The following is a 25,015-nucleotide window of genomic DNA, read 5'->3' on the forward strand; positions in this document are numbered from 1 at the left end:
TACACAGTAAGGCAGCTTTTATCTTGACCAAATGATTCTAGCTATGATCACTAGGGGGCTCTGGAGTACAGAACAAATAAGGCACATCAGGAAAAAGAAAGGACAAATAAAAACAAAAAGGGACTATCTACAAAGTCAGGAAACTCCTAAAAAGAATGGGAGGGAGAAATCAAATGTTCTAATCATATATATTTATAGGCAGGGTTAGACCACTAGTTTCAAATCCTAGATCTGCTACTTGCTAGTTCTGGATCTTGGGTATGTTATATAAAGTCTCTTCCCCTGTTTCCTCAGCTGTAAAACAAAAAATAATGGTACCTAGCCTAGCTATTAGGTTAAAGTAAGATAATCCATGTAAGCACATGGTGCCTAGCATACACAGTAAATGCTCAATATGTGTCCAACATTACTTAAGCCAGCAACCCTGGGACAACTTACACCATGCACAATAATGGTCTCAGGTTCTATAATGAGGAAAACTAGGCCTTAAGAGGTACACATGAAGGGAGAGCTGTCTTACCTTGCGAGCGAGTTTTCTGGTTTATCCGGACTCCAGGAGCTATGGTCCACAAGCAGCAGGCCTTTCCCATTTGGCCTTGAACAGTCAAAGTGAGAAACACCTAAGGGGAGGGGGAAGAAATTAAAACACACTTACACACACTTTAACATACACACCACAGCTGCTCAAATTGTAGACCAGGAATTACTGGTGGTCCACATACTGCCTGAAAACATAGCAAAGGCTTATCCTGATGTCTGGGTGAAATTTCCTCCCACATGCATACAAAGGGGGTGTGGTGGGGGGAGGACTTCATGCAGGTATCTCCACTGCTGAACACATGACTCCTCCAGCCAGTCGGACTCCCTTCTTGTAGAGACAGATCGCATTATAGAAAGCATGACACTATGAAATCTGCAGACCTGAGTTTTATCACAAGCTCAACTATTTATTGGACATTTTTACTCTGGGCAAGGCATCCACTCTCTCTTAATCTCAGTAACTTGACCTGTGCTGCTTTCCACTCAGGTTTATGGTAGGGATCAAAGATTGACAGTGAGCAAGCACTCTGAAAGCCATAGAATATATTATAAAATATAAGATAGTGATTGTATTACCATGTACTGCAAGGGAGACTTTAGCTCCAAGGAGGAAAGAGATCTAAAACTGGGAAGGTCAAAGTGCTCTAGAGAATGAGAAGTCCTTGTTGTTGTCAACAGATTGTCCTGAAAACCAAAGGCCTGAGGACTTGCCACAAATCAGGATTTTGGGACAGCTGTTAAACCAAGATAAACCTGAAATGGAGAGTTATCTGCCACTAGCTTCTCTGCTCCTTAAAAGCCAAATCTCTTGTCAACAGGAGGCAGCATGAAGAGGCCTCAGAAAATGCTGCTTTAAATACAGAGGTTCCAAGGAGCACTGACAGGTGGAACATCCCTAAGGAATTTTGCTCTGAAGACTATTGTTGAACAAGGGCTTTTCAATCACACATCCACATGAACCAGGAAAAACAGATTTTGGAGTTGAAAAAGAAAACACAATCATCTGAAACATGAAAATAATTATATTTCAATGCCCCCAGTCAATCACCAAGGCCTTTCCATGTTGATACTTAAATGCCTCTCAAATCAATACATTCCTGTTCCCAATGTCACTATCCTAGTTCATGCTACCAACATCTCCCTGGAATGACTTCAAAGACCTCAACTAGTCTGCCTCCTTTGTTACACCACCCTCTCTAACCCAGTCTCTACACTGTGGCCAGAGGATTTGTTGAAGTGTCTGATACCACCACTTACAATCTTTTAAAAGCTCTGTACTGGATAAACCCAAACCCCTTAAAAATGGCTGCCAAGTCTTTTCTCAGTCTGGATACTGCACACCTCTCTGGCATGTCACTCACCACCATCATCTGGCCCCATCTCCTCAAATGCCATATTTTAAGTATGTTAAAGTTACCGTAGTTATACAAAGATCCCATCAGAAACCGACTTCCTCTTCCTCACTCTGCTTTACACCACTAACTCCTCCCATCCTGCGGCTGGGGTCAGCAAACTTTTTCTGTAAAGGGCCAGAGAGTACGTGTCCTAGGCTTTGCAGGCCACGGTGTCTGTTGCAACTATTCAACTCTGCCATTGCAGTGTAAAAAGGGCCACAAGCATGGCTGTATTCCAATAAAGCTTTATTTGTAAACCCTAAAATTTGAATATTATATAACGTTCATGTCACAAATGTTGTTCTCTTTAAATTCTTTTCAAACATTTAAAAGTGTAAAAATTATTCTTAGCTCACAGGCTGCACAAAAGTAGAGAATGGGCTAGATTTGACCTATGGACTGTAGTTAGTCAATCCCTGCTGTAGGGCCACATCTCAGGCGTCACTTCCAAGGAGCCTTCTCTGACTCCTCCTAGATCAGGTCAGATGCCCTGACGCTGGTGTTCCCATAGCTCCCTCTCGCCTGATCATCACAGCCTCGATTACTGTGTATTGTAACTATCTCTCCAATTAGACTGGAAGCTTACTGAGGACAAGCCCTGACTTACTCATCTTTGCATCCCCATCATCCAGCCTATTAGCCAGCAGGCAATAAGCAATTGAATCACTCAACAACTCAATACAAAATACTGGATAAATGTGGATCTCTTAACGTAAATCTATAACATCTAAGTTCAAGTCTGTAGTGTTCTTTTGGAATGTCTCAGGTCATCTTCAGCACACAACAAAAATAAGAAAGGGAGAACCGGAATAGGCTGTTTCTAGAATTCTACAACCCCAGGGTTACTTAATTATTTCTGGAAACCAAATCCCTAACTGGATTCCACCTCTCTTGCATTACTCTCACTGAACTATGAAGCTTGGAGAACCCAGGTATTTGAGTTAGTGAACAGAATAGTGGAACACCTATTAGAGTGGCTGAAATCCAAAAAACTGACAATACCGATTGCTGGTAAGGATGTGCAGCAATAGGAACTCTCATTCATTGATTGTAAGAATGGAAAATGGCACAGCCACTTTGGAAGCAGCTTGGCAGTTTCTTTCAAAGCTATACACAGTCTTACCATATGACCCACCAATCACACTCCTAGGTGTTTATTGTTTGAAAATTTATGTCCATATAAAAGCTTCACACAAATGTTTATAGCAGTTTCATTCATAATAATAATAAACTGGAGGAAGCAACCAAGATGCCCTTCAATAGGTGAGGTGATAAACTGTGGTACATCCATATAATGACATGTTATTCAGCAAGAAAAAAAATGAGTTATCAAGTCATGAAAAGACATGAATGAATCTTAAATACATATTGCCAAGTGAAAGAAGCCAGTCTGAAAAGGCTACATACCATAGGATTCCAATTATATAACATAATGGATAATGCAAAGCTATGGAGATGGTAAAGAGGTCAGTGGTTGCCAGGGGTTTGTGGGGGGAATGGGAGCGGGGTAAGGATTAAATAAGTGAAGCACAGGGGAGTTTCTAGGGCAGAGAAACCATTCTGTAAGAAACTCTGATGGTGGATACATGACACTATCTATGGATTCCCAAACCCACAGAACTTTATAGAACAAAAAGTGAACCTTAATGTATACAAATTTTTAAAAAATCATTTCACAGGTCAGGGGACCCTGAAGTGAAATGCAGAAGATGACAAAAGAATCTGACTATAGCACTAATGTATGAAACAACCTCACTGAAGGGGGCAGAAGAAAAGTGCTTACTTAAGTAACTTTGGAAACAAGTGGAGTCCATAAGGATAAAGGCAAAATGAACTCTATGTAAGCACCATACTCTAGTCGGCAATTCTGTTTCCTGTGGGGGGCACAGGTTAACAGTTCTGAAGCTACCATGCATGTCCATTGAAATTTAACCATTAAGGAAATGGATGGTGGACAGTGGGAGCCAAGTTTCCCCCTGTTGGAGTGAAAGGTTCGAGATAAAAGGGGAGGAAGCTAGTATGATCCATGTAGCAACAGATTAGAGTTGGAGATATCAATATGAATTCATGTTTACCTAAGTGTAGACACAGATGGTTGCATAAAGAAATACGGACACACACAGAGGTAAGTATATACACATACATTTCCTCGCTCTGTCAGCTACAAGGGCCTAAAAATAAGGATGCACCAGCAGTAAGAAACACTCTTACTGTCCAGATCTTGGTTTCTAATATCATTCTCCAATAAAAGGAACCAGGGCTCCTTGAGATACAGTTACTCTTGGCCTGGGGCAGGAAATATATAAGATGAACCCAGAGCATTTTGTAATGTCAGGAAACAAGAAAAGTACTTAAAAAAAAGAAAAAAACAAAATAAAATCGCCCACAAAGATGGGGGTATGTCAAAGGGATACAGGAGCCAACTGAAAGAGCTCCAATGGCCACAGTTGGAACAATCTGAGCAAGAAAATGAATAAAGTAGTATTAGATTATAACTCAAAATATAAGTAAATATTCATCAGCCCATACTGAAATAAACAATCAAATAAAAAAATAAATAGAGAAGAGACAAATCTACTATGAAGAATTCCATTTAACTTGGGTAAATAATCTACCTTCATGGAGGTGGAGCATAATTACCCCCTTCTGGAGCGTGGCTGCACAAAGTGACGTCCTTCCAAAGAGAACAGTATGGAAAGAAGAGACAGGAGACTGACTGCCCTGGAGAAACCTGTCACCATGACCTTGGCCAGGCGATCAAGCTCCGCATCAAGTGGGGTAAGTCATGCTGACGGTATGGACCCTGGTAGGGTGGATGAGAATACTTTTCTTGTCATCTTCCCCAAACCTGTTAACTCCAGTCTAAGTTTCATGAGGAAAACACCAGACAAATCCAAATTGAGGGACAGTCTACAAACTACATGGCTAGTTCTCCTCAAAACAGTCGAGGCCATCAAAAACAACGGAAGCCTGAGAAATTGGCAGAGCCTAGAGGGGCCTCAGAACACGGGACGCCCGTATGTCACGTGCTCTCCCAGGCAGCACCCCAGAACAGAAAAAGGACACGAGGGAAAGCAGGAAATCTGACTTTGTAGCGCTGATGTATCCATATCGGTTCATTAACTGTGAAAAATATGCCCTAACTAGTGAAAGATAAAAATAGGGGAAAAGATAAAAAGAGGTTTTTTTAAAGTGGAGTATATAGGATCTCTCTGTACATACTATCCCCAATTCTTCTGAAAATCTCAAACTGTTCTAAAATAGAAACGTTTATTTTATTTTTTTTAAGGCACACTGGGGACTAAAATCAAAACTCTGTGAAAGGCTTTGTCTCTATCTCACCTGCCCTTCTCTTCTCAACCCTCTGCCCCATTACTTACTGCAACCACTTACGTTAAGGTTACTCATAACCTTCACCTTGCCAAATCCAGCTGGCACTCGCCAGTTCTCAGGTAAGCCCACTGCAACCTCCTTGGCAGCGCCTGACAGATGATCGCTCCCTCCCTGAAGAAAGGGGTAAACACTTTCTTCAGTCCTTGACAGTTCCTCTTGTTCTCCACCCATCCTGTCCCCCAGCCCCAGAAATGACTCCAGGCAGGGTCCTGGGAAGACCGCTTCTCCAGCTACAATCTTTCTCATCTAGGTGATCGCATTTAGTCTCACACTTTTAAAAACTTCCTACATGCAGATCACTCCCAAATTTACATCCCCCACCTGGACCTTTTGCCTGTGCTCTAGAACGTTCTATTCTGCTTCCCTAACAGCCTCCTTCATCTCAGTAAACAGTACCTTCATTCAAGCAGCTGCTCAGAATGAAAAACTAAGACCGCTCATGTCTCCTCTTTTCCCCACTGCTTACACCCACATCTAATTCATCGGTAATTCAGGTAAGTTCCACCTTCAAAAATAACCTAGAAGTTCTCACCAAGATTACAACCGCATCTTCCTGTTTTTGAGCTTCCACGCTTAACACTCCTGTGGTTAGTTTTCCAGAAAGCAGTCAGTGAACTTGGGGAAAAAAAAGTATACCACTATGCCAGAGGAAGTAACTTCTCTGCTTGAAACTTTCAAATGCTCCTCACATCTCACCTCAGAATAAAGTCCAACTGCCTAAAGAGTTGATAAGGCCCTACCAAACCTGGCCGCATGCCTCTCCCACCTTCCCCGCTGCGCTCTACCTCACACAGCCTGATCTGCCATGTTCTCTTTCTGGATGTTCCTGGAGCACGACACACTCATTCCCAACTCTTTTGCTCTTTGCTGATCACTCTGCTAGAATGTGTTTCCTCCAGATCTCCATTTCATCAGGGCCTCTGCTCAACTGTCAGAAACCCTCTGCCTCCCCCATCTAACTGGCCCCACCACCCACATTACTCTATCCCCTACTCCAGAGGTTCCTGAACTTTCTCCATTCACAGCACCCTTACAGTCTTGATAATTTTCTCAAAGTGCCTCTAGGCCAAAAGAAATACCTAAGGGTTCTGTTTAAGTAGGTAGGGCCAAATAAATTACTAAATATTTAAGTACTAATTACTTAGTAGCTGAAAGTTTGAAAAATAATACACATAAATAGAAAGAAAAAATATTTCTATTTCATTTTAAATAGCCATAATTACTCACTAATGAGATGTGTGTGCCTGCAGGGTACCGCACTTCTCAAATCTTGACGTCCAGATTGGACACCACATATGACATTCACATTTATTTTTTGTGGGGTACTTGTTTTTGATCACCAAAAATCCAGCTTCACAAAGACAGGATGTCATCAAAAGGAACTAGCACCATCTAATGTTGAAACTGTGACTACCTTAAGCTAGATGTTTGTTCCTCTAACAGATGTCATGTATCTCTCTGTTTACCTTCAAAATTTTAAGTGTCCCACAGTGTCCCTGTGAATTCACTGCAAAGCCTCAGGGTGCCTCAGCACCCAGTTGGGAACCACAACCTTGCTATTTAAAGTTTTCCTCTTAGTGCTAATACCATCTGACATTATATCTTCTATGTATTCACTGATTTATTGGATGCCATTTTCACTAACATGCAGGCTTCACGAGGTGAGGACTTTTTCTTCTCTGTGCTATTTCCCAGGGTTCTGGAGCAGCACCTGGTGCATAGTAGGTACTCAACATATGAAATGCATGAAAGTGTTGGGAAACTTAAGTTGAAGTCTAGTTCTACTGTTATCTTCCTGTGGGACGAGTTACTTCCTCTCTTTGGGTCTTAGTTTGTTCATCTATAAAGCAGGGACTTCAATATAAATATCTCATGGGGCTTTAAAATATGCAGAGGCAAACCAAGCAATAACAGTTAGAGGTCTGTTTCTGCATGCCAGTGCTTTCTAAGCACTCAGGATTTTGTCTCGGGGGGTAGTTTGTACTAACAGCAAGCCTAATAGGACATCTGGGGTCAAGTTGGTTGGCCCTGTGAATCCGCGCAGGTCCATCACCTTCAGACCTACGTCTCGTCAGTGCCCTCACACCGAGTCTGTCTTGGGACCCCGTCCAGCAAGGACTGGAACGTCTGCATTCCTCAGTCCGTGCATGGAAACTTTAAGGCATGATTTGGGGGACTTCCAGCCACAGCGCTGTCTTCTCGGAATCTCTTCTCTCCTGATCCGGCTCGGAAGCTGGCTGTCAGCAGCTCTTCACCAAATTTACCATCGCACAGCCTCCCAGTTCCCTCTCTGGCCACAGCTTCCTGTCCCTCCTCTCCTGCTTCCCTACTCCCACTCCGCCCTCTTTCCAACCTCAGACCTCCAATCCTTGTCACCCAATCTAATAGGTGACACCTTGGATTTTTCCTTTCTTCCCATGTGTGCTCACCCATCCCTATAAATCCTGTCTCCTAAATATTTTTATGCCTGGCCCTCTTCCTGATTGCTACTGTCATGAGTCTGGTCAGGCCCTTAATTATTTCCAGAACACACATTCAATCACCTCCCTGTCTCCACTCTCACTCCCTCCAATCCACTGTCACCATCTGGAGGAAAACACAAATTTGAGCAGGTTGTTCCCATGCATAAAATCCCTCAGTAACTTCTATCACCTTTGAAATAAAACCCAAACCTCTAATCATTGTACATCTTTATAATTAGCCGCAGACGACCTTTCCAGCCCCATCTCCCATCCCCACTCCAGTCTCTCCTCCCCCAACCCCTAGTCCTGTCATACCAAGACGATCTGTCTTTTCAGGATGTTGTGTCCTTGCCCCACCGTTGATCCTGGGTATATCTTAACCACCCCTCAACTCTGCCTGCATGTGGTGAACTTCAAGCTCATCCTTCAAGATTCTGCTCAGGAGTCATCTCCAGAAAGCCTTCCCTAACCCTCTCCTTACATCCTCACATGCCCACACACCCAATGTTTACCTCTATCAAGGCATTTATCATACTGGAACTATAGATGCATTTAACTCTTTTATCTTTCCTCTAGCTGACCACACCGTCTTGGAAGCAGGATCTGAAGTTTTTTCTCTGTGGCCCCAGCTTACCGCAATATATGGAACCTACCAGGCAGGCCATAAACACACGTAACAAATAGCCACAGGACAGAGATTAAGATGGCTGTCATTTCTGGGTGCTTTCCTAATGACCACCTTTCACACCTACAGTTGACACCATTTCCTAGTAAAAACCCACTTGGCAGGTCAGCTATGGTAACAACTGCAGCTTGGTCTGGATGTAAAGAAGTGCAGACCTGTTCGATTTTTCTTGCAAAGTCTGTGCACTGAACTGCACATCTTACAGAACTAAAATCCCTCTCGCTACAACTGGCTACAGAGATAACATCAATGCTGGAGGTGTCTGAGCTCAAGCAGCAGTAGAACCTAAACACTGAGCCACGGTTCTTTACCAGAAGCCTTTGGGACCAAGTGTATTTTGGAATTCAGAATTTGGGGGATTTCAGGAAGATAATACATTACCCATGCCATGTATCATACAATACCCTCAGCTGAGTCCGAGGCCACAACCAGTAATCAAACACTTTAATATTTCTGCAACACAACTTATGAGTAGTAACACTTGGTGGGAAAAATAAAGCCTATAAATAACCTCAAGTTCAAGCAAGCCTTAGTGTCAAATTGAGCTTGGGCCAAACTTACCAAAAAACCTTTTTTTCCATCTTCACAGCTTTTAGGACTTCAGAACTACTGATAAGGAATTGAGGATGGTAGGTAAGAGTGTGGCCTAACATATTTATATATCCAAAAGGAATGAAGTATATGTCTATATATATATATAATACATGTTTATAGATATAATATAGAGACAAATACACATTGGAAAGTCTGGAAAAGTATACACCAAAACATCAACAACAGTCATTTCTTAGTGCTAGAATTTATTTTGCTTTTGCTTATAGGTACTTTCAAAGTTAGCTACAACAATATATATTTTTTGTACACACACACACACTCATATATGGCACAAGCTTTGGAGTCTAAGACCTGGGTTCCATTTCTGGCCCTTACAAACTGTATGACCTTCAGCAAGTTACCTAATTCCTCTATGCTTCTGCTTCCTCAACTGAACAAAGATAACAGTATCTGCCTTAAATGGCTGCTGTCCTCTTTTCCTATGTTACCTTGATGCTATCCCTCACTGCAAGGCCAGAAGGTGCTCTAGAAGCCAAATCAGACCTGTTGAAGGCCCAGATCTACATATAAAAAAACAGGAGGCAAGAACTCAATTTTCATGTCTTGTAGCCAGGCCTACCACTGACTTGGGGTCTGGGCTTTTTCTAAAACACATCACACAAAGGAAAAAAAAGTAAAATTCAAAAGAAAATCCAAGTACCCCATTTCTTCTGAGAATTGTCTGACAGACAGCAACATTATTTCTTAATTAAACTGCTCCTTCTATCTCCTTGCTCATGTCCCCTTGCAGGTTCCCTAGTTATTGGCAGGTAATCCCCAAGATCTAGACCAGTGCTGCCCATTAGAATTTTCTGTCATGGTGGGAATATTCTGATTGCACTGTCTAGAACAGTAGCCAAGCCACACTTAAGCATTTACTAAATTAAATGTAAATGGCCACGGGTAGCTGCCATATTGTACAGACCAGGTCTGAATAGTGTTCTTTCTCCTCTACAAGAACCATCAGCTATCACAGTTGAGTGTACATGGAGCTGTCCAGCTCTGCCTGAGCTCAGTCCCTCCACTGTCTATGGGGCATTTCTATGAGATGTTCTGTGCCCAGGTGGGTCCCAGGCAAAACTGGTTTGATTTCTGGGCCCTTTCCCTGAGCTCTCCCTTCAGTCACGGGCACCATCACTACCCACTCGGTCTGGTTTGCAATCCTGCCATTGGCTCACCCCTCTCCTCGGCCCCCCAGGGCCAGTTAGTCACTGGTCACTTCCTTCTTTCAGCTGCCTTCCTTCATGCCCTCCTTTCCTTGTTACCTCAATAGTCTTCCAGCTACAAGACCTTCCCACTCCTCCCTACCCAATGTAGTCTCTGGACTTGGGCAGACTGAACTCTGATTTCATCTTTCCCTGCTGTAAAACTTCCCGTGTTACACCACTGCCTGCAGGGTAAGGTCCAAACTGGCTGAACTGGCAGGTGAGGCCTTTTGCAAATTGGCCCTACTCTCTCTCATCAATCCACCTCCCAAAGACAGCCCAATGTAAACAGACAGGTTCCCCATGCATGCCACCCGACTCCTGCTCCATCATGAAGCCCCTCCTACTTGCTGGCCGCCTCTCCTTCATGGCCCAGCCCCACTCCTCCATCCTCCTTCATGAAGCCCTCCCAATCACATTAGTCCTTGGTGGTCATTTCTCTGACTTCTGAAGGCCTTCCTGTCCATACAGCTTGTGTAGAACTTTAAGAGAAATTAGAGTGTTCTGAAAAAAAGCCTTGGGCTTTGGAATAAAATAGACCTGGCTATTTTTACTGGCTCCACCCATTACCTCATTTGAAACCTTTAACAAATTACCTGATCTGTTTCCTCATTTGTAAAATGAGGACACCACCACCAAACTTACAGAGAAGCCAAAAGGATAAACAAATGAAATCTGAATGGGTCAAGAACCCAGCACAACGCCTGGTGCACAGCAGATATTCAGTATCTGTTCATTCTTTTCCCCCTGCTGTACCACTCAATCCTCCACTGCTTTGATAAGAACCCTCTAACAGCTAGGTACTATGTTAAGAGCTTCATGTGTTATTTCTGATTATTGGCCTCATTTTACAAGTTAAGGATGTTGAGGCCCAAAGCAGATAGCAGATATGCCCAGGGACACAGAGCCAAGCCAATAAATGGCACAACTGACATTAAAACCTAGATCTGCTTGTCTCCATGGCCTCCTTTTTTGCAAACATGAACATAATATCTTCAATGAAACTATAAACTCTTAGAGGTAAGTACTATATGAAAAGAAAGGTGAAGTCTGGGTAACAAAGCAAAAGTACCATCATAGTCTCCACAGGATGTGTGGGTGTGTGGCTGTCAATACTGAGTGGAGATCATGTCCTACAATGCCTGAGCATCTACTAGACAAGCCTAGGAGGAGGCGTTCCTTGCTTTCTTCTCAGTCACTGGCCTTTGCATTCCATTTCTGGCACACTAGAAGAACCTGCAAAACCATGTGAGCAAAATACCTGACAGTCCAAACTGACAGTTCAGGCAGGAGGAAGTGGGTTAGCTCAATTCTTATCAGTGACACCATGCTGTGTACATGGCTGTCCCACGGGCTCTCTTGGTCTAGACAAAGCAATGCATACCAGCAAGAGATATGTTCAATTCATGGGGCGATAAATAGATCCAGGTCCAACTACCCAGAACCCAAGTCAGGCTGTGTTAATAATGACAATGGTGGTACTATTATCATGAATAATATTAATAGCAAATACTTAAGCTTACTACATGCCAAGCAAAGTTTTAATCACTTTATGTGTATTTAACCTTCACAACTTCTCCATGACGTAGGTGCTATTACTATCTGCATTTTATAGACCAGGAAATAAACACAGAGAGGTTAGGTAACTTGCCCAAGTACACACAGCTAATAAATGGCACAGCTAGGATTCAAACCCAAGGAATCTGGGTCAAGAGTCAGTGCTCTTAACCAATAAAGTCTACTAACTATCAGAACAATGTGGAATTGAGAAAGCATTTCTGGCAGAGGAAATAACTTCAGCACAAAGATGTGGCATTATGGTATGCTCAGAAATAAGTAACAAGTAGTATAAATAAGTAGAAATGAAAACTTTTGTTTGAGAAGCATTAGGGAATACAAAAGAAAAATATAGGGGTTAGGGCTCAAGCATGAGATTCAAACAGACAACTTGAGTTCTATTATCAACCCTGTTACTGACCAGTCACTTATCAGAGGCATGTTACCTACCCTCTCTGAGCTTCAAACTCACCATCTGAAAAATGGACAACCTCTTACAGAACTTCTGTGGCACAACATAAAGCCCACAGATCCATAGTTAAGTGTTCAATAAATGGTAACTGCTAATCAAATCATAATAGCAATGAAGTTTTTATAAATTAAATAAGTTTTATTAGTAATATATTTTTATTATATATATTAAGGCCAAACTGTAAGTCTGAATGCCATGTAGAGTTTGGATATTATACTGTTCCGACAAAGGGGGGCTAAGTACATAGTACATAAGGTGGGGAACTCTTGAGAGAAGCCCATAAGGGCACGCATCATGAAGGAGAATGGAAAGAATCACTTTTTCCTGTTTCAGCCTAGCCACCAGCCCAAATAGTTCTGTTACTTTCTCTAAAGTCAAATAACCATGCTTCATAGTTTTCTTCTTTTTTTTCTTTTCTTTCCCTCTTTCTTTTTAATATTCTCACTGTCTCATGGCTATTAAAGAAGTACCATAGATTTTGGCATTTAAAATGGGCACAGCCATCAATCTCTAAAAACACATCCTGTGCCTTGCAAACCTGTAAGCTCTGGACTCAAAATCCAATTTGCACTCTGTGCAAATCCAATTTAGATTAGCAAGGATTACATACAACCAGTTTAGCTTTCAAGGAGGAAGACGATAGTGCAATGACTTTATGGCAATAGGTTGTAGTGATGATAGGCTACTGTAGAAATGACTTGCCTTTTTCCTCCAGCTCTCCCCTCACTGGGCCTTCTGTGAACTGTCTGTGGTCTGGTGATAAAGCTGAAAGAGAAGTGGGCAAGAGCAAGCCAGGAAGGGAGGGGAGAGAGGGGAGAGCATGCTCAAAAAGGAAGGGGGCAGGGGATGTTCAGGAGACAAAACACTTTCAGGCTCTGCACTGTATGGGTCTCTAGGTTCAAACAAAGACGACATTTTTTGATCACATACTGATATACAAGGTATTAGGCTGGCGTTTGGGGAGGAGAAAGGACGCAAAACGCTAAGGCAGCAAGTTTGAGCTTGTAAAAATGTCACTGAATGAGCAGGCAACAAAGAGATGAAAAGGCACCAGATTTTATCCAGAAAAATGAGCAGTCAAGTTTGAAATGAGAGGAAATAAAGGTGAGTGGGGCAGAAAAACTAAATGAGATGAGAGGGGGGCTGAGGCCAGGCGGAGTAGGACTGGAACACCAAGCTAATTAGAATCTGAAATTTATTCTGTAGGCAACGGGGTGTTCAAGTTCATACACAAAATAGTGGGGCACAACACAATTAGATTCTAAGGCGATTCCCTAAGGGAGAGGAGACTTAAATAGCAAGACCTGTAAGGAATCCACTCACTGCCCTAGTTCAGGTAAGAGGATACCAACATTAACTATGGGGATTTGCTTTTTTTTTTTCTCCAAAAAATGTTAAAATTGCAGAAAGAAATAGATGAATTCAGTCATTAGACACAAGAGGGAAGAGTCAATAGTGACTGTGGTTTTTCAGTGACTTCATTAACAGAAAAGGAACCGGAGGGAAGGGAGTAAAGAAGAAAGGAGTGTTGTTACTTGGGAGAAACCGGCCTGGGACAGGCTCTGCAGAGGACAGCCAGTTCCTGAGCTCCCGGAGGTGGGCTTTTGCAATTCTTTAATGTGTTTCCCAAATGAAAGCACCCCTAAATAATTTACCATTCCTTAGTCCTGTGTGATCTTCTAGCAGGCAAACATTTGCTACCATTTTATAGATGGAAAAGAGGAGAGCCAAGAGACATGTCTAACATCATACTGAGATGCAATAATAAAAATAAAATTACCCAGGCCACTTAGATATACACTCTGTTTAAATCCTCATCATTCATATTTGCAGCTTCATTTCATATATGCATCACTACTTAAGTCTACAAATTTTTGTTATATTTTAAGCAGCAAAGAAAACACGCAAGTCAGCTAGCTTCTAGGTTCCAACTCCGTCTTTCCTCTAATAAATATTGATGCTTCTGTTTTCCTGAACCTTCCCTCCCTGAGGATTTTTCTGTGCAAAGCCGCTTCTAAATGAACGTTTGTGGGTCACCTCTCTTGCTCAAGACTCCCACTGTAGAGCCCAAAACAAACCGTTTCCTGAAGGAAAGAAAAAGTCTTCAGGGGGTTCTCCTATTCTAGAAACAAATACAAGGTTCAATGTGACAAAGAGGGAAAATGGAGAAGGGAACAACAAAAGAAGGAACAAAAAGGAACACAGTTCTCTTTTGTTTAAAGAAACAAAGTGATCCAAATTAATTTGCTTAGGAGCCTGAGGAGCTTCCCACAGAGGTGGAGATGAAGGGCCATATTTCTACCTGTAGGATAAACATTTAGGAAAAGTCATGTTCTCTATGCTGAAAGGGTATGTTGGTCACACAGATTTTACTTATTGAGAGAGAAGGAGAGAAGGAGGAAGGGAGAGGAAGGGGGACAGAGGGAAGGAAAAGATAGGGAGACGGACACACACACACACACACACTTCTGCCTCTCTCTCTCTCTCTCTCTCTCTGTCTCTTCTGACCAGGGGGCTATTTTTCCTCTACCCTGGTAACCAAGGTGGGACAGAGGGAGGGAAAAGATAGGGACACGGACACACACACACACACACACACACACACTTCTGACCAGGGGGCTATTTTTCCTCTACCCTGGTAACCAAGGTGGGATAGAGGGAGGGAAAAGACAAAGAGAGGCACACACAAACTCTTCTGACCTGGGGGGCTATTTTTCCAACACTCTGGCTTCTACCGTGGTAATCTAGGTTACCCTTTATGCTACTCTGAGATATAAATAGTATTCATTTCCTTTCTCTGGCCAGACAGAATTTAATGTTTTGTTTCCTGGGTCCAAGGGGAAAAAAATTCTCATATCGCATCTCATTCTAAATCTGAGTTACTACAAAGCTGCCTCATGTTGAATCAACCATGGAATAAGAAAACCACTTCAAAAGACCAAAATTTGTTTGCTATTACCACTGTGTTAAAGTAGCCCAGAATAGCTCCAATGGGACTTCTCAATGGCTGTTTTCCTTTGCAGTGCAAAACTCAGATTCCTCCAGACACACTGCTCTAGGTCTTTCACATGACCAGGATGAAATACAGGTGACTATTTATTCAATAACATGGATAACTATTCTACCTTGTGCAGGGTCCCCCAAGGAGTTTTCTGGACAAGAGACTTTCAGTTGCTAGATAGAAATTAAGAGACATTTCTCCTTATTTCTTTTTAAGGAAAGAAAAAGCTACACAAAGAAGAGCAGCTAAGTGAAGAGGCAGAAAAGCTCCTACCTACAAGAGCTACTTGTCGGAGATTCCTGCAAGGTCTTAGCTGAAGAAGCCAAGGGAATCAGATGAGTAGGTTGCCCATCAACCACAAGCATCACATCTCACTTCAATGTCACTACTCAGCTCAAAGACATTGGTGTGAACCTGAAGACATGGACTCCTGTCTAAAACTAGCTATATTATCCTTTTTTACAGTCCTTACCAAGCTTGGCCTGATACCCCTGAATTCAGCAGAGAAAAAATAAAAGACCAGACATTTTTAACAGAAACATCAAAGTGAGATCTTTCCTTTCTCTACCAAGGCAAAGGCAAGGACTGAAGAGCAGACTCACCTTGTACCCAGGGCTTTGAGGTGCTCTGACACGTGGCTCACTGTACAAGGGCCACCATTCTGCTGGGCCAAACCCACAGTCTCTTACCTCTATCCACGGACTGTGAGCAACCTCTCTGTTAGACTATCAGCTTCTCCTGATGACTATCACAAATAGCATGCTTTAAACAGCCTTTTGCCTTGGGTTGGTTCCCCAGGCTACCAAGAAGTGGACATTTTGATCAGATGCATATAGGAAGAATGAAATCCACTACCTGTTTCCCTTGGGGCCTGGACTGTTAAGAAGATCCTAAGAGTTCCTCCTACCTGCTGCAGAAGTCATGACCCTCCTCTGAGGTCAGAGCAACTTGGGAAACAGCTGACCCAAACAGAACTGGGGACTTGGTGCCAATCTTAACATAAGCAACTTAGCCATTAATAGTGTAACCACACTTAATCTAGCTATTGTGATGGGGACAAATCACTTTTAAACTAAAAATAAAACCAAAACATTAACAATAATCCCTCACCAGCATGTGGCTATTTTTTGTTTTTTGAAAGGAAAGGAACAATTCTGAGATCTCTGTGCATTGATCGCCCAGGGGCAGATAACTGGTGTCAGAGCTGCCCTGGCTTCTCACAGAAGACCTCTCTAGCATGAGGAATGAAACACTCCAAGCTTGGCTCTAGGGTGCTGGCTAAGAAGACAGAACCCACCGCTTTCTGTGGCCACTGGGCCTGTCCTCCATGAATGGTCTGGATCCACAGCCTCTTTTGAAGGGGCAAGGAGAGGATGTATATCTTTTCTAAAGCCCTCACCTCTCCTGGCACCGGAACCCAGAATGTCATGGAAACTGAAGTAATCGCTGTTTTAGATGAGCACCTCCAGTGAGCTAAGACCATGAAAGATGCAGTAAACTATCAGCACCATCAAGCACTTCAACGGCGTCTTGTGGCAGCTGCAGAGAGGGAAAAGCATAAGCACTGAGGAAGTCCTTTGCTCGCCTCATTTCCTCTCATTTTACAAACTTGTGCAACCTGCTATTCCCCCTCCCCAGCCCCTCATAGTTTCCAAGCCTTGTAAGCGCAAGTGGAGAGATGGCCCACATTCTACACAGCTACTCAACAGACTCTTCACCTCTAGCAAATAGCTGAGAAAAGGGGCACAAATGGGCACCAGTGGTCATGCCAGAGCTCATACGTAACTAGAGCCGCATGGGCACACCCAGGAGAAAAAATGCAGGGAGCCCTTGCAGATAACCTAGGAGCTGAACATAAAATACAGGTCTGCAGGTCCTCCCAAAGCACCAGACTGACCCAAATTTCAGCCCTGGGCCTCTTGCTCTCCGAAAGACATCCTCTTGCTCATCAATTGCCTTTTTGTACGGCAAAACATTACCCATGGGCTGAGTGGAAAAAATCTAGTCCCTTTCACCTGTAACCTCATCCTGGCCTCCAGTTCCCGGAGGAGCGGGTTAGGAGCGGGTGCTAATCACAGCTTTCCTAGATTCCAGGTCTGCGCGCAGCCCAATCTATCGCAGGGGCTGAGGACCGACAAGAGAACCAGACAGCCCCAATACAGACACCATTCTTCTCCCAAATAAAGGTTCTGTCGTCGCGAGTGCACCCCCACACAAGCCAAATTCAGATCAAGTATTAAGAAACTGACTGAAGGTCAGTATGTGGTAACTGAGATTCAGAGAGAGGCAGCGACTGGCCGGGATCACACAGCGAGTCAGGAACGTAGCTTTACTACAACCCCAGCCTCCAGATGCCGAAGTATCCCACTGCCATCCGCCTGCTCTCCTCAAGCTCGGCCAAGATTAACATCCCCAATGAACTTCAGCCGCAGGGTCCGCACCTCCGCAGGACCTCGGCCTTCGCGCCACGCGTCCACGGGCCGAACCTCAGACCTTGCCCACCTGAGAGTTGGGCTCGCCGCCGCCCCCGGCCCAGAGCCCCAGCCCAGCTTCCCACAGCCCGCCAACCTGCAGAGTCGCGCTCCCGGGAGGCGTCCGCGTCGGACATTTCCCTGCCTGCTTCTCCTAACTCTTCATCACGCTGCCCGCGCCGCCCAGCCCGTGTCTCCCCAGAGGACCCGCCCCCGCTCTCTACCTCCGCCAATCGAAGGCCGGTCTGCTCCATATCCTCGCCCCCAAACAAAACGGAGTCCACCCCTGAGGCCTGGCCTTCGCCAATCCCTACCGCCCCTTCCGAGACGGATACCTGCCTCCGCCAATTCTGGCGCACCCTGGCCAGATGCCTGGGACCGGGTTCCAAAGGCTGCGGGTGGACAGCTCGGGCTCCGACTGGGTGCACCTATATCGGGACAGCCACAGGAACTCAGGATCTGGGGTCTCAGGGTCGAAGCCTGTGGCAGGAACAAGGAGAGAATACTAAGCCATGTGCCTGAAGGACTGGTTCCACCTCTGAATGATTGTATGACCGTGAGCAAATCGCTCGGCCTCTCGGGAGAGCCTCCATGCCCATTAACGCTTGCGAGCAGGGTGGGGGGAGATGCAAATGCAGTAATGAATATGAAAACAAAACGTAGACCACGCCACTTCTCCGACCTCGGGTAACTACGTGCCAAGGTTTGTGCTTCATGTATGTATTACCTCCTTAATCCTCACAACTAACTTCAGAAGGTAGGGAACTATCATCCCATAGCGCCTGAGCTAGAGGGGTGAAGTCTAAGATCTGAATGGGAACCCAAAGAGACGTCAGTACTAGGGAGTGGGCTGGGGGCTTTAACTATTCCTCTCCATCAGCAACTCCCAAGCTACTCCAAATAAACACACACACTCTAAGTAAAAGCAGAGTGCTTGCTATGGAATATGCCTTCAAGACAAGTCCTCTAGCTCCCCTTAACCAGATTGCCCCTCCTCCTTCCTACAAATTTTTGAGCCACCTCTGCCTCTCACTCAAACCCAGGTCTGTCTGACTCCCAAACACTGGCTGGCTGTTTCCTATGCTATCCTTTCTGCTCCCCTTGTAGAACTGCATGAACCTGATTGAACTGAACTGGATTTACAAAGGCAACACAAATGAGGAGATTTGGGGCCCAAGACTGATTATGGTACTGCCAGACACAACTTTTAAATTAATTTCAACATTTACATACTATTACCCCATACTAGACCTTTTCTGATCCTCACAAAACTCTTAGGGTAGTAGGTAAGGCAAGTTCAGATTTCCATTGTACAAATAACAAAAGCCAAGACCTGAATAAATAAAAATATATTGTTCACTTTCACAACTAAGAAGTGGCAGAGTTAGGATCGGAAATGAAATCTCCGGACTGCGTGGCACTGGAGTTAGACATGGGGTTCTAAACTTGGTCCTGTGACTTCAACTGATGAATGGCCTGGGGAAAGTTACCTTTCTTATGTCAGTTTACTCATCTGTAAAACAGCATACCTACACTTTAGAATGGCTCAAAGACTGAATAGGAAAACATGGCTGCTGTGCATTGCCTAGGTGTCCAGAAAAATGTTTCTGGCATACAGCAAGTACTCAGAGTTAGCGAATCCTTTCCTCTGACTGTGGTCTGTTGACCAAAGCACTCCCACTCCCTGGCCCTTTTTTGCTGCACAGTTACCCACCAAGGATTGGGTGGGGAAAATCTAGTTCTTTTCACCTGTAACCTCATTCTGACTCTAGTCCCTTTATCTGTAAAATGCAAGGATTGGGCTGGTGGATATCCAAGAACCTAGCAACTCTGAGAGTCCCCTCTCACCCAGGCCCCTCCATGAGGGAGTCTGCATCATGACAACTGCTCAGAGAAGTTGAGGCAGGGAAGTTTCCCTGCTGCTTACCCCAGGTGTGGGCCCCAGAGGGAAGAGCAGGTAAAGTGACTGACAGATAGCTAAAGCTAAAAGAAGGAAGTCATCTTCGACTCCTCTCCTGCTTTTGTCTACACAGCCGAGTGCCCAGCTCTGCTCACCCATTCAACACATATTTATTAAGCATCTACTATGTGCCAGGCACCGTTCTAGCCACTGGGGTAAAGTGAACACAGTGCACACTCACTGCCCCCATGGAGCCTCCATCCTCCTCAGTTTGATCTCTCTAGTGCGTCCTCCCCTCTCCATCTGCATTACCAGGCCCAGCTCCAAGCCCCTAGTTTATCCCTGAGCACCTGTAATATGCTCCCACGCCAGTAGATCTCCCTCCTTTGAGGTTCTCCCCTTCTGTACCAGTTGCCAAAAGAATTTTTCTAACAAGCAAATCCTGCCTTGTCACTCCTCTGTTTAAAACTCCTATAGCTCCCCCCAAGCGATGGGGCAGTCAGAGCTCTGGGTTGGTTAAGACCCTTCAGGAGCTGTCTCTGCTGGCTTCTCCTGGCTCGGCAATTTCTATCTCAAGTTCAGTCCCACCAAGTGACTGCTCTTCCTTCCGATGGCCCTTTTTCCTTTCTTGTCTGCCTGGGAAAAACCTCATTCATCCTTCAAGTCTCAGCTTAAACGTCTCCTCCATGAAGTCTTCCCTGAGCCACTTAGAAGTGACCGGGTGGCACAAGCTTAGGAAGCTCAAGAGCACGGGCTCTGGAGGAGACTGTCTGATCCTATTTAATCCTGGGCTCCGTAGTTTACCAGCTATGTAGTTGGGCAAGGCACAGAACAGCCTAGAGCCTCAGTTTCCTCATTTGTAAAATGGAGACATCAAAATACCTACTTTGTAAAGTTGTGGTAAGGAAAATGAGATAATGTGTGTAAAGCTCTTAGAACAGTGTCTGATACACAATAAATCAACCATGAATGTTAGCTAAGTTATGGGCCTTCTTGTACAGAGGGCGGAAACATTTTCTGAGCTTCTACTATGTGCTGCACATGTTCATATATATTATCTCATTTGATTCTCACAATTCCTGCAGGAGGATACTCTTTACATGTCAGAGAGATGAGGTGGTTTGCCCAAAGCCACACAGCTCAGAACCAGCAAAAAGTGGCTTCAAATACAAGAGACAGTGTAGCTTCAAAATCCATGCTCTTTGCTGTTACTGCTATTATTACCCCTCCTAGAACTACCAATAATAATCATAAAATAAGTTATCCTTATTAGGTGAAGGCCTGGAAATAAATTCCCCCCACCTGTAGAAAAAACCTTAAACCCCTTAAACTAGGCATTCAAGGCTCTATAATCTTGTTTCTACTTCCTTTTCCTTATACCTCAGTTTGCATCCAAAGCCAATCCCCTAACTGGCACACCAGAGAATTAAACTGGATTAAGTTGGAGCCCCTGGAAGTCTAGGCTTCATGGTGAGATCACAATAAAAGTGATGCCCTGCCCCTGGCCCCTCAGTGACAAGATGTTAGCTAGAAAGGAAATAAGTAATAGTGTTGGGTAAACACCTAACCCCAGCACCTGGCGACTCAAATTTGCATGTTCTGGGCTGATCCTCAGCTCTGTAAAAACTTTCCTTTACCTGCTAGCTGTTCTCCTGATCTAAACAAATTCTGACTTAGAGGCCACTGACATCTCACTGCCAGGCCACAGTTAGACCATTTCCTCACCTGCAGTGGGGGACAGAGCAAGATTCAAGGGCAGCAGAGCCCATATGACAGAAGTTCTTGGTTCTGGCTGTGGTTGGCAGAGAGAGGGAAGATGGGCTTCTAGTAGCTGCTGACCCTGCTAACTTGTAAAAGATTATGCATCAGAATCACTACCCACTCTGTACAGCCTGCCCAGCACCAGGAGAGCAAAGAGGTCTGCTGGGGCTAAAACTCAGGTCCAGAAATGCAAACATCATGGTTGGCTGGTGGCCTGGGAGCACTGTGGCCTCAGGCCAGCAGCTTTTAAGAGGGCAGAGACACTGGAGTGTGAGTCCCAAGTGTGGAAAGTTCACTAATAGTGGGTCGATCACCACCCCAAGGAGCCTGAGGTCTTACCTACCTGGGCAGGCTCTGGCAACTTCCTGGAGGAACATCCTGGTGTGTGAACCAAAGGGTAGCTGGAATACAAGGCTGAGCTCCGCTGTGTCCAGCTGGACAGTCACATCTGAGCCTGCACAGAGGAGGCAGAAAATGAGCCCTTGGCCTCCAGGAGCTAAGTGCTTTGATGCATCCTAAGGCTGGAGTCTCCAGTATGGAGAATCCACAGTCTAAAGCTCCTTTGGCCTTCAAGCAATTCACTGAAGGCTGCTGCTAGAACAGTAAGAGAACCTCCTTATTATTATTATAACCTCCAGATTGTCATCATCCTCACTCTGCTGAGGGAGGAGACCAAGGCTCCTAAAAGCCAGTTAGCCACAACAGTACTAGACAGAGCTGGAGGAAAACAAGTGCTCTGACATACAGTCCATGCCTCTCACCAAGTGGACAGAAGAGCACATAGATGCAAACAAGAGGGGCTGCCCATCAGTCAGCCTACCTGACTGAGCCAGACACATGCTAGGTACTGGAAATGCCATGATTGAAGCAGCCTGTCTTTAGGAAGATAGACTGTGGATGGTATCTTGCTCATAGTGTAACGCCAGTACCCAGCAGGTACCTGGTGAGCACCCACAAACATGCGAGGAACTAAGGAATGAGCAGGAGCATCTAACAGACTGATCAAGAGTGGGGGCTCTAGAGTCTGGATTCTGAGTCTGAATCCTGGTTCCACCACTTAACTAAATCACTTAATTTCTCTGGCCCTCAGTTACCTTGCCGGTAAAATGGCGATAAAAACAGTGGTAACCTCCTGGAGTTGTTGTGAGGGAAACACCATATGAGGTATGTAAAGCCTTTAGCATAGTGCCTGGCACAAGGTAATCATTGATTAAATATTCATTTCCATTATTATTTCTATTATTATTACCACTACTACAGTCTAACAAATAAGACAGACATTAAATAGGTTCACTACAAATAATTAAATCATTGTGAGTGACAAATGACAAGGATGAGAAAAAGGAATGTGTACCAGTGAAATAAAATTCATAAGTTCATAAAGGCTTCCTGCATAGAGTAGAGTGTGAATTGAAGCCCTGAAGAATGAGTTGGCTTAAGCAAAAAGAGGCATGAGGGCTTTCGGGAGAGCAGGCAGCATGGGCAGGGGCTCCCAGGTGACAGTGTGTTATGTTTGAGGTGATGGAAGCAATCCAGTGGGTTTCAAGTGCAGCAAGCATAGAACTGAGGCCAGCAAGGTGGGCAGGGCCAGATTCTGCAGGGTCTTGCTTGCCACAGTGAGGATATCAGTGGGTGCTCCTACTTCACACCGTTCTCTGCAGATTCTGTACCCCCTGCCCCAACTGGGACTCCGACTGAACGGACACTCACCAAGAATGTAGAGTCCACCATCTGGGGACACTGGGGAGGGAAACGAAAAGGCCCTTAGCAATTGAGCACCCTAGCCCCAGCATGCTCCTTGCTCCCTCTGCCCCACCCCCCAACAAGGGCAGAAAGGACCTGGGGGCCCAGAGAACAGGAATTCATACCACCCAGCCCCCTATAGCACCTTCTTCCAGTGTAAAATCCCGCGAGACTGGCACTATCTGGTCCAAAGAGACATCATCCCCGGTAATGGCCATCCTCCGGTGTGTATACAGGAAGAGACTAAGGACAGGAAGCACTGGTGAGGACAGGGCCCATCATGGAGGCCTTGGGATTCACACTCCCTCCTTACTCCCTAGGGCTGTGCTGGTGGTGCCCAGCCATGCACAATCCTCATGTCCTCTCTGTCCACAGCGCCCAACAGACTGCAGTTTTATGAATACATCAGCCAAGCTGATTTGTCTCCTCTTGGGGAGCCCCTGCTTTGTTAGTAAAACTTGTGCTTGATCTATCCATTGCACATCCTAGCACATCCTGTCACTGTGTGTGACACGAACAGTGCAACCTTAGCCACCCCGTCTCCCTCCCTGAACCTGCTTGCCATCTGTAAAGTGAAGGTGGTAAATCTGAAAATGTCTAAGGCCCCTCCCTCCCAGCCCTGAGACCCTAAGGTTGACTTCTGGGCTCTGAGAATTTGGGCAAGTATTATTTATTCTCTCTGCTTTTGTGTCCTGTGTGGGTTGTTAGTAACATTTACTGAGCACTTTCTAGGTGCTTCACAGTGCTTTAAACACTTGACATGTAATAATTCACTTTAGTCTTTAATCCAGACAACTTGGGGTACAGAGTTGTAGAGCAACTCACTCAAGATCACATGGCTCAGAAGTAACAAAGTCTTGATTTGAACGCAGGTAGTCAGGTCACAAGGCTTAAGATCTGGACCAGTATGTGAAACGGACTCTTCTTGAGAGGCTTCCTCATCAGATTTTGAGGATTATATTAATGCATATGAAAGGTTTACAATGTAGTGTTCAAAAAAATCATTATTATTATTATTATAATTACTCTAGAAGACTCTAGGAACTCTCTCCTAGAGGGACAGTTGAAGTCCAGAGGAAGGTACAGTGAACAATAACCCCAAGGCTCTGACAGGGACAGACCGAACCCCTTACTTACGCATATTCCTGGCCACCCTGCTCCAGGCGGTAGCGCACAAGTCCCAGAAGGCGGCTCTGCTTGCTCTCCCCCTCACATAGCACACCTTGCACTGCCTGCTGCTCAGGTCAAGAAAAACCAAAACAAAACCGGAGGCCAGGCCTCTCCCAGCCCAGCCTGCTCCACCTTCCCTCACCCACACAGACTCGCTCTGTAACCCTGAGCAATTTGCTTTGCCTCTCGGACCCTTCCTCATCTGTGAAATGCAGGTGATAATCCCTAACCTCACAGAGGGCTGATAGGGTAACTGAGTATTTAAAGCACCTGGTAGTCAGTACTGCATGAGTACCTAGTAAATACTGGTTTCTCTCTCTGCCTCACAGCACAGAGACGGAGGAGAGCAGAGGGACACACCGACGTCTTGCACTCCACTTCCTAAGGCCAGGGCAGGGCCTGCGCCTGGGAGCTCCTAACTAGGAAGGATATGATGATGCAGTATTCCCCCTCAGCCAGGGTCTCCTGGATGGCCACAGACTGGTCCATGCTGTCCCACGCTGCAGACACACACCCTGGGGGAGGGCAGATGGGAGCCCCCTTTGGTCAGTAAGTTACCAGCGAGGTGATGAAGCTGCACTAGAGGGCTGGGGGGCAGGGAGGAGGGGTCTTTGTGCAGGAAGAAGGCAGAGGAAGCCTGCTCCTCCTGCTCTTCCTCCCTAGAACG

At 45.0% G+C, this 25,015-nt stretch overlaps 1 protein-coding gene across 10 annotated transcripts in view; it reads right to left on the minus strand.

Annotated features, from left to right (window-relative positions):
• The window catches only part of INPP5B (inositol polyphosphate-5-phosphatase B), a 49,821-nt gene that overhangs the window by 17,731 nt on the left and 7,075 nt on the right, over positions 1-25,015 (minus strand). For 4 of the 10 annotated variants that reach the window (XM_036876504.2, XM_057500017.1, XM_057500020.1 and 1 more), the window contains 6 exons: positions 24,781-24,863; positions 24,316-24,410; positions 23,146-23,175; positions 21,779-21,889; positions 18,114-18,254; positions 521-620 (listed from right to left, as the gene is read on the minus strand). In XM_036876504.2, the coding sequence (XP_036732399.2) occupies positions 521-620; positions 18,114-18,254; positions 21,779-21,889; positions 23,146-23,175; positions 24,316-24,410; positions 24,781-24,863 (560 nt within the window). Of the gene's footprint in view, positions 1-520; positions 621-15,905; positions 15,927-18,109; positions 18,255-21,774; positions 21,890-23,145; positions 23,176-23,323; positions 23,422-24,315; positions 24,864-25,015 lie in introns of those variants that run through there. The other 6 variants (XM_036876508.2, XM_057500018.1, XM_057500019.1 and 3 more) reach the window with 6 other exon arrangements.

This window comes from Manis pentadactyla, chromosome 4 (assembly GCF_030020395.1).
Source record: "Manis pentadactyla isolate mManPen7 chromosome 4, mManPen7.hap1, whole genome shotgun sequence".
Lineage (NCBI taxonomy): Eukaryota > Metazoa > Chordata > Mammalia > Pholidota > Manidae > Manis > Manis pentadactyla.